The sequence below is a fragment of the Suricata suricatta genome, chromosome 12 (assembly GCF_006229205.1).
Source record: "Suricata suricatta isolate VVHF042 chromosome 12, meerkat_22Aug2017_6uvM2_HiC, whole genome shotgun sequence".
Taxonomy (NCBI): Eukaryota; Metazoa; Chordata; class Mammalia; order Carnivora; family Herpestidae; genus Suricata; species Suricata suricatta.
This window is the reverse complement of record NC_043711.1, coordinates 2,263,908-2,273,760: the sequence shown is the minus strand read 5'-3', so window position 1 is coordinate 2,273,760 and position 9,853 is coordinate 2,263,908. Positions and strand designations below refer to the sequence as shown.

Here is a 9,853-nt window from a genome sequence, read left to right as displayed (position 1 = left end):
CCTCCCCCACTCCTCCCTGCCTGGCCTCCGCACCGGCCCTGCCACGAAGCCAGCCCTGCCTCCGCCCCCGCTGGCTCCGCCCCCGCTGGCTCCGCCCCTCCCAGGCCTTCCCGCGCTCCGCTCCTCATGCTCTGGGCCGGCTGGCCTCTGGGCCTTTGCACTGGCTGTGCCCCTGGGCCTGGCGCACGCACACAAACCCCTCTGTGGCCCCCTCACTTCCTTCAGGCCTCAGTCTCAAGTCGCCTCCTTGGCCACCCTCCTCAATCTGGAGTGCCCCCTCCCCACCCTGCCCTGCTTTGTTTTTATTCACTGAACTTTGAATTGTCTGCTTCCTGCTCCCCTGCCCGGTGTACCCATTTGGCAGGCAGCCCCCTGCCCCCCAAGTGAAGCTCTCATCCCCGCCCATCAAGGTCCCCCAGCAGCACCGGCACTCGGCACTCGCTGAGTCCAGCCAGGGCCTTGTGGCCCCGATGCACACCTGGGGCAGCCAGATGTCGCCCCCAGGGGGTGCCCCAGGCTCTGTCGGCCTTCTCAGAGCTCATCCCCACCTCCCCCCTGTACTGAAGCTGAGGATGGGGGGCTGGGAGCACCCCTGTCAGTCCACCTGACCCCGGAAGCCGGGGAGGGGGGAAGGGGGGAGCTGTCCCAGGACAGGGGACTGAGTGCCATGTCTGTCTATCTGGGCCTCCATCTGTCTACGTGTGTCTCTCGGTCTTTCTGTCTGTTCCGAGGTGCCCTGTCTGAGGGCTGTCCAGCCTCTGACGTTGGAGGCGGTGCCCTCTGGCTGGAGGGTGGCCCTCCCCCACTGCGGGCACGCTGCCGGCGGGGCTGGCTGAAGGGGGCGCTGTGCTGTGGCCCAGGCCACTGCCCTCCCCCGCCCTGAGACCCCAGAGTGGAAGCAGGAGGGGGCCGGCCGCCATCTGTCTCTGCCGTCAGACCGTCACATGCAGGCTGAGAACAGGGATTTCACGGGGCCGGGAACGAGCGTGGGGGTCCTGGACGGCAGCCCTGGCCCGTGGGACCCAGCCTGGAGGCGCCAACATGCTGACCGGGTGCCCAGCTTGCACGCCGCGACACACCCACCCGGGGTGAAGGGCTGGGGCTTCCACGGAAATTGCCCGCACCCCAATCCCACCTCACCCCTCCCACTGCGTGACCTCGGGCGGGCAGGTGCCTGCTCCGAGCCTGTTTCCTCATCCTCCACCTGAGAAGGGCACCACGCTGCAGGGCTGCCGAGAGAGCGGGAAGGGGCCGCGCCCCACGCAGAGCAAACGCCCGGCTGAGAGAGACTGGAGTGAGGAGTTGGGGTTTTGAAGCATAAGCAGGAGTTTTCCATATGAGAAAGGCGTTCTGGCAGAGGGAGCGTCAAGGGCAAAGGGGCAGGGCTGGCCAATCGGGGCCACGATGAGGAGGACAGAGGGGGTCAGGAGGGCAGCCGTGAAGCCCTGGCCCTGGCCGGCGTGTCTTTGCGCCCCCGCGGGGCCTGTTTGCTGAGCACGTACTGCGGGGGCCCGACGCTCCGGCCCGCCAGCTAGTTTTGAGCTTCCCGTTTTAAGGGCGAGGAAAGGAGGCACAGAGGGGGCAGGTGGCTGGTCTTTGGAAAGCGGCTGGCCAGCGGGTCAGCGGGGGGCGGGTGTGAGCTGGGGTTCCTGTGCGGAGCATGGAGCCTGGAGCGGCGGGGGCGGTGACAGCCGTGACCTTCCCCGGCCCTCGAGTGGAGAGAGGCTGACCCGACTGGCCAGCAGAGGCACGGCAGGCGGACCTGAGGGTGTCTGGGGAAGCCTGGAGGCCGGGCCTGCCTGCTGAGCCGCGGGGGGAGGGGAGGCGCCTGGAGATTGTGCTGACACTGGCAGAAAACTCGCTTCAAAATTTTATCAGCTCAGCGCGGAGGAGGTGGGGGCAGGGCCAGGCTGCAGAATGGATGTGAGGGGAGAGGCCTGGACCTGCATGGTAATGAGCCCGCAGCCCCCAAGGCTACCCCCGCCCGGTACCAACAGTCACCTTGTCCACTCCTCTGCCTCCTTGACCCCGAAGGCAGCTGGGCTCCCAGCCTCAGTGGGTTTGCTGCCCCTCTGGGGTGGGGGAGGGGCACAGAAGGGGTCAAGGTCAAGGAACCAAGGTCGGGACTGGGAAACCGCCGCCTCTCCCTCCCACACAGCCCTGGAGGTCAGGAGCCCCACCACGCCGTCTACACCGCACACCATCGCTAGGAGTGAGTGGCGTTTACCCTGCGTGCGGAGGACACACACAGCAGCGTGATGTGTGCAAAGTCACGGCCCACAGAGGGCAGGGCTCTGCGTGGAGGCTGGGGGCCCCACCCCCAGTGGGCCCTGAGCGGCCCCCAGCCTTCCTCCCAGCGGTTTCTGGCCCTGCCACGGGGCGTGCGCCTGGGGGCCTGCTGTGGCTGTGCTTGCGACCGGAGTGTCCCCACGGGACCTCTCGGGAGGCCCCCCGGGCGAGCGCCCACGTGTGCACCAGGCTCAGCCGGGGGCGGGGCCCAGGGGGCACGTGACATGTGACCAGCGGGTCCTATGGGCACACTGGACCCTACCCATGTGATCAGCCTCGCAGCTGCCACCTGCCACGTGGCAGGCCAGCATTCACCCTACCCGCGTCATCCCGCAAGTCTGCCGGGGCCTAATCGAGCTAAGGACCCATAACCTCCATTTGACAGATGGGAGAAACTGAGGCTCAAGTTGGACACACGGGAAGCAGCGGGGCCACAGAGCCCAGGGCCCTGCCCTTGGCCACCAGCCCTGCCAGCAGCCGGAGGCCCGACCGCAGCCCCAGCCTCCAGATCTTGGCCCAGGCCGCATACCCTCTGGGACCCGTCCACACTCGGCCCCGTCCAGCCGTGCGCAGAGCGAGGCGCAGCCACACTGCCCTGTCCGGGAGGCCGCCCTGGCTTTCCTCACGCTCACGAACCCTGCGGGTGCAGGTGGGGCATTGGACCACGGAGCCGGCGAACACCCAGCGAGAAGGGCCAGAGCTGGGGGCCACAGGAGGCCAGAGAGGGCGGTAACCCAGCCAAAGTCACACAGCACCCAGGTTCCCAGTTGGCACAGAGGCGGGACCTGTCAGGCCTCGGCCCAAGGTCTGAGAGCCGCCCCGGAGTCGCAGCGGGCACCCAGAGCCCTCTCTCAGCTTGCCCCGGAGGGATGAGACTGTCTCTCTGCCACGGGTCACGCTGTGTCCTCGCCCCTGCTCCCAGCGAGGGCTTCCGTGGCCCCTCAGACCGCCTGGGACAGGATCCCATCTCCCAAGAACTCAAGAGCTTGCCTCTCGCCTTCAAGCCCCAGAGACACACCGCCTCCCTCCTCAGACTCTCCTTGAACCGTCTCTCTTCCCCTCAGACCCTCACGACACCTGTGCCTGCGCCCTGCCTTAGCGTAGGTCCCCTTGCCCTGCACCCCCTCCTATTGCGTCTGCCTCCTGTCCCGGGCGGCCCCCCCTAAACCGCCTCCCTGCTTCGGCTGCGCGTGCACCACCCTGTGGAGACCCTGGGCGCGGGCACACCACCCCTGGAGACCCGGGCTGGAGACCCCGCGAGACCCCGCGCGCTTGCGCGCACCACCCCTGGAGACCTGGGCTGGAGCCCCCCCCCCCCCCGCGCGCGCACACCACCCCTGGAGCCCTCGCGCGCCCCCCTCACCTCGCTCGCGCACGAAGTAGGCCAGGTAGAGGTCGAGCTCCTTGACCGCCACGCCGATGTGGTGCGGCTGCACACAGAGCACCGGGTGGCCGCACTGCGCCGCCTTGACCAGGCGCTCGCCGTCGGTGCTCTCGAGCGGGATGCCCTTGAAGAGGATGACCATGACCAGGTCCAGCCGCCACACCTTGTCGGCCTGGCGCAGGCAGTCGATGCGGCGCATCTTGCCCTTCTGGTCGGGGTTGGAGAGCACGCAGCCGGGGGGCTTCTTGCCCGTGACGGCCAGCACGAAGTCCTCGCGGCACTCGGGCCGGATGTCCTTGCGCAGCTTGGCCAGCAGCCGGGACGCCCACTTCTGCTTCACCTCGGCCTTCTCGCCCAGCAGCTCGTCCTTCACCGCGCGCTCCTCGTCCTTCGACATCCGCTTCTCGTGCTTCTTGAAGTACTTGCGCTTCCGCGCCTGCAGGTTGAACCAGGTGTAGGCGAAGGCGCGCACGTGAGGCAGCAGCGCCTCGATGAACGGGTGGAACTCATCCTGCGGGCACGAGAGGCTAGAGGTCAGAGGCGCTGGGGCCGTGGGCCCACTGCCCGGCCCGGGAGACTGAGGTAGAGGGGCCCCAGGAAGCCCCACGGGGAGGGCCAGGCCCGCGTGGCCAGGGAGCCACTGCAGACCGGGTAACCTCCTGGGTAAAAGTGAAGGCGGGGCGGGGTGGGGGGGGACCCAACGGAAGGGCCCGGGGGACTGGCGTGAACCCATTGCCCAAATGGGGAAACTGAGGCTTGGACTATGTGGGAGGCGCAGGACAAGGCAGAAGTTCATGGAGGCCTGTCTTAAACTCTAGAGGGTGCCCAGAGGCTGATGGGGGCTAACCCACTGTACGGATGGGGGAAACTGAGGTCAGAACGGGCTCTACTAGAAAGGGGGTCAGCAAACACTGGCTTGAAAGCGCCTTAAAGAATGAGATGGTGAGAGAGTTCAGATTCGATTCGCGCAGACACATGCACGATGGGCGTGGCCACATCCTGGTCACACTTCATTTACAAAAACAGGTGGAGGGCATTGGGCCCTGGGGCCTGTAGCTTGCAAACCCCTGAACAAGTATGAGCGCCAGAGTCTAGAACAGGGCCAAGCATCCAGTGGGCACCCAACGACTGCAGGGGAGACAGGCTCGGAGCTGCTTTTTCAGATCTACCGTCTGCAAAGAAGGCTGACACCAGGGCAGCCTCTCCGGGCCCTTGGTGCAGATTGAAAAACTGAGGGCTGGGGCGCCCGGGGGGTCCGTCGGTTAAGCCTCCAACTTCGGCTCAGATCATGAGCTCACGGTTCATGGGCTCAAGCCCCGTGTCAGGCTCTGGGCGGACAGCTCGGAGCCTGGAGCTGCTTCAGATTCTGTCTCCCTCTCTCTCTGCCCCTCCCTCGCTCATGCTCTGTCTCTCAAAAATAAAATAAACATTAAAAAAATTTTTTTAAATAAATAAATAAAAATAAAAAACTGAGGGCCAGGGGTCATTCCTATAGGCCAGCAGTACAGACCGGACCGGCTGAGGTCAGTGGGCCGAGACTAGGGATGACGGAAGGGGGAGGGGTCCCGTACAGACCCCCTGTAGGGGAGAGAAAGCTGAGGCCCCAGAAGGCATGAGATCAGAATACACTAGGGAAGGGGGTCTCATCCATGGAGGCCCAGAGCTGGAGAGAGGAGCCCCTGGGAGCCGGGAAGCCCTACTACCCTGCCCCCCCTCACAGACCCATGCCACAGACAGAAAAACTGAGGCCCGGGGAGGCTCTGAGTCCTGGCCAGACCTGTGACTTCAACACCCACCCCTGCCCTCAATCATTCGTATTCCGTGTTGCCAGGAGAACCCAACACCCACTGTACAGATGAGAAAACTGAGGCCCTAAGAGGGGACCTAGTCACGGCGGGGCAGGGAACCCACACCCATCTGACTTCCCCACGGCCATGGCAGCAGCCCTGCGGGGTTCCCCAGAGCGCAGCAAGGGGCTGCGGGAGGCCTGTCCCTTCTCCTTTCTCTGGGGGTAGGAGGCAGCCTCTCTGTGTTTCATCCAGGGAGACTGAGTCTGCAGAGCTTTCCGGACCTCGTTTCTCTGCCTCCAGGAGAAAGGACGACAAAGGGAAGAAAACCTCGGGCCCCCTGTGCAGCCGTCGCCTGAGGTCTGGAGCCCCCAGGTCTGCCCAGCAATCAGGAGGCGGCACTAAGCACTGCTATCATCACTGACGTTGTTACAGTCACTCTGGCGGCTCAGTCTCCAGGGCCCCGGAAACGGCCCACTCGGCTGCCCGCTGTGCGAAGGGATCAGGGAGAGGCGGAGACCTGACCGGGCCCCCCAGGGCCCCCCAAGGACCCCAGCCCCTGTGAAGTCCCCTTCTCAGAGCAGCCTGGGGTCTCGGGGACACGGCTGTCCTGGGCTGTCAGTCTGCTTTCTAGATGGGCACGGCCGGGCTCGGTCGCCCCTCGGGCCTGGACCCCACAGTCACCCCCCCACCCGCCCTGCTCTGTGCACCTCTGCCCGAGGGGTGCTGGGGGGAAGGGAAATGACCTCAGATTTCACCTATTACCAAAGCTCTGAAAATAGCCTCCCGCCCTCGCCGGGGTGGGGCGGGCTGAGCGGAGCCCCAGCCCGCCCCAGCTCCCCACTCCAATGTCCCCCAAAGTGTGAGTCACCGTAACAGCTGTGACAGGGACTGGACCTCAGGGCTCCCTTCCGCTGCCCACACCCCTCACCCCCGCTGACCTGCTGAGGCAGAGGGAGAAGGGAGGGTGTCTGTCCAGACTCAGCATGGCGTTTCTGTGCCTGAAAGCCACCTGACATGCTGGCCCAGAGATGGGCAGTGACTCACCCAGGGCCACACAGCCAGTCAGCAGAGCTGGGGCTGGAGCCCAGGCTGCCAGGCCAGAGAAGCTGGGGTAGGGGGGATCGGCAGAGGCACAGGTCGCTGCCCCAGTGGAGGAGGCCAAGGCGGTGGTGTTGATGACCTTGGGCCATGGCCGCCACCCAAATTCTGGCGATTCCCGGGGCAGTGATAAGAGGTAAGCTGGGAAGGGGCAGCTGGATGGTCAGCCAGCAGGGACAGACGGACAGGCTGCCAGAACCCTTTTGCCTCCCAACCCCTCCCCATTCTCTGGGCCCCGCCCCTTCTCAGAGCCTCCCTCCCCCTCTCTGAGCCCCACCCCCTCTGGGCCCACTCTCTGGAGAGGTGCCAGGGAGGCGGAGGGGGCGGGAGCCCGCGTCACCAGTGACCCCAGCTGGGCCTGGAGGAAGGAAGACAAACAGTCTGTAACTGGGTCACGGACCCGCGGCCCTGCCCTCCCCGGGAGGTCAGGCCAGGTGAGGGGCAGGCCTGTCACTTTCTTTGTCCCGTAAGACCTGGCACAACCGGGGCGCCGTTCCCAGGCACCTCCCACTGCCCTCGCTGGCTGCCCAGGCAGAGGAGACAGTCAGGGCGAGCCAGAGGCCAAGAGTCCCCCAGAACTCCTGCACATCCCTCAAAGCCCTGTTGCCAGTGTCCCTTCTTCTTCAGGCAGCCTCTCCTGCTCTCCTCAGGGATCCCCCAGACCTAGCCTGACCATGCAACCTGGGGTTCTCCAAGTCCAGCTCTATTCCACCCCTCCCCCCCCCACCCTGAGTCCTGGGACTAAAGCACTCATGGCTGAGCAGACTCTAAGGAGCCAGGGCCGGGTGACAACTGCCTCCGAGTTGACCTTCTGCGTGACCCAGTGCTCCACTCTGGGTCTTGGTTGCTTATTCTGTACAATGGGCAGAATGGGGTACTGCAGATGTTGGGGTTGGGGGGTTGTCCATTCCTGGAAACCAGAGAGGCCATGTTGGGGGAGGGGAGGGAGCAAGGCCAGCCTGTTCCCAGAATCTCCGCTTGGCTCACTGGGATTTCCTGGCCAAGCAGGGCGGCAGCCTCTGGGAGGTGGGCACCTGGGTCCAGGCCCTGCTGAGCGCGCAGGGCCATGAAACCCCGAGTCACATGCCACCCCTTCCCCAGGAAGGGTTCTCTTGCCCTCATTTACGCAGTGACTCGCCAACCATCACAGAGAAGCTATCTTACCACCTCCTGAATTCTTATCCCAAACTCCTATGCATCCTTCAAAGCCCCGGCTCCAATGTCTTTCCCCCCAGGTTAAGCCCGGGGTAAGCGGCAAATAGCAGAGCCCGTATTCAAACCGAGGCCCATCTGGGGTGAGTTCTCCCCCCAAGCTCAGAACACATCAGCTTAGGCACAACGTTCATATAATGAGGAAGAGAGCCCTTTGTTTGTTCAACATTTACTGCATGCTCACTGTGTGCCAGCTCCGCACACGGGGCTGTGGACCCAGCAGTGACCTGGGCTCTGTCCTCATCTGGATCCTGCTCTGGGGTAGGGATGGAGGGTAAACAAGCCAACAAATATGTAATAAAATGTCAGTTTGAACAAAGTGCCCTGAAGAGATGTGAAGGAGTCTGAGGGCCAGGCTTGTTTTAGCCGACTGCGGCCGGGGAGCGGCTTTCATAGGAGAGGACACTTGAACAAAGACCTAACACATGACAATCCAGTGGGGGAGCTTTCCAAGGAGTGAAAACAGCATGTGCGAAGGCCCTGAGGCAGGACCGTGCCTGACGTTTTGCAAGAACAGTGAAGAGGTTGGTGAACAAGAAGGAGCGTGGCAGGGGTGAGGGCAGGGAGGCGACGGGGGCTGGGTGTGCAGGGCCTAGTGGGCCACGGGGAGGAATCTCGGTGTGTATCCTGAGCAGTGGAGACTCTCTGACAAAGTGACAGGGAGTCTGGGCCCTGAATCCCCTGACTCCCCTCTCTGTGCCTTCCTGGTGCAGCGAGACCCCAGGGGCGGAGCCAGAGGGCCGGGTTGTGGGGGGGACAGACGGGTCACTCCAGGGGCTGATCCTTTGTTGAGCTACCGATAGGGACAATGCTTGCACCCATTTTCTGGACAGAGAGACTGAGGTGCTGAGCACAGTCACGAGGCCAGGGAGGAGCCACGTGGGGCCGTGAGCCCGCGTCCCGCGGGTGGGGGACCTCCCGACTCCTCGGGCCTCGCTGCGGGCCCTTCAGGCACGTGGCCTGGGCGCAAGGCTGGGACCCCCGGAGAGCCCACCATGCACTCAGCCTGCGGTGCCCGGACCCCGCGTGCATCCCTTCCCCTGCTCCGTCCCAGGTCCCGTGCCACCTCGCCCTCTGCCAGCGCGCAGCCCCTCGGGGACGCAGAGCGACGGCGCCCATTCATCGGCCCGTTTATGCACCCCACGCGCAGGGGACGCTGCGGCCCCGCTGGGTCTGGCTGGACTCAGGAGGGCCTGGGACAGGGCCGGGCAGGGAGGGAAGGCCCTGGGGTCACTGCTGTCCCTGTCACCAGCCCAGGATGGTGACAGAGTGAAGGGACGGTTTGTCGGAAATGCCCCCCCGGATCCCATTACTAGTTTAGCGACAACCAAAATCGCAGCCACATTTATTTGGCGCCCACTGTATACCAGGCACTGTGCTAAGGGTGCGGCGTCTGAGGAAGGCACGCTTGCTCGTATACCTTCTGGCGGGAACTTTCGCTCATGCAACAGACATTTATAAGCACCTACTGTTTGCCCAGGCCAGCGTGGAGCACCTCAGAGGGGTGCTGCCTCCCCCAGCTCTTGAGCAGCTGAGGACCGGGGTGCGGGGGGGCACGGAAGAGCTAGGTCCCCGGCCCGGAGTCACGGAGTCACACAGCCCAAGAGCCCAGAGCCGGCCCTGAGCCTCCGGAGAGACCTGCACGCAGCTCAAAGGCGCCCTGGGGGCCTGGCTCGGGGCCTCGGGTGAGGGCACAGGTGAGGGGAGGAGGGCCCGTGGTCATCGGTGCACGTCTGTGGGTCTGTGCGTGTGGCTGCGTGGTTCAGTCCCACGGGAGCCCCTGCACGTGCACTGAGGTGACGCGGCGGCACACGCGTGTGCGGGTCAGTGTGAACGTGTGTGTGTGTGTGTGTGAGGGCGGCGTGGGGCAGGCGGGCCAGGGCGTGGTGAGGGTTTCTGTGCATTTGGTGTGAGGCACACGGGTCAGACGGTTCAGGCTGAGAGAGAGACAGACAGAGGGAGACAGAGAGGGGGAGAGAGCGGAGGGAAAGAGGGAAGGCGGGAGGGAGGGAGGGTGGAGAGCGAGAACGCTGACTCGGCCAGAGTCCGGCTTCGTGATTTACAAGGCGCCTGGCCCTGG

At 64.7% G+C, this 9,853-nt stretch overlaps 1 protein-coding gene across 3 annotated transcripts in view; it reads right to left on the bottom strand.

Annotated features, from left to right (window-relative positions):
- The window catches only part of NFIC (nuclear factor I C), a 56,155-nt gene that overhangs the window by 40,525 nt on the left and 5,777 nt on the right, over positions 1-9,853 (bottom strand). For all 3 annotated transcript variants that reach the window (XM_029916410.1, XM_029916412.1, XM_029916411.1), the window contains exon 2: positions 3,653-4,184. In XM_029916410.1, coding sequence (XP_029772270.1) covers positions 3,653-4,184 — 532 coding nt within the window. The remainder of the gene's footprint in view (positions 1-3,652; positions 4,185-9,853) is intronic.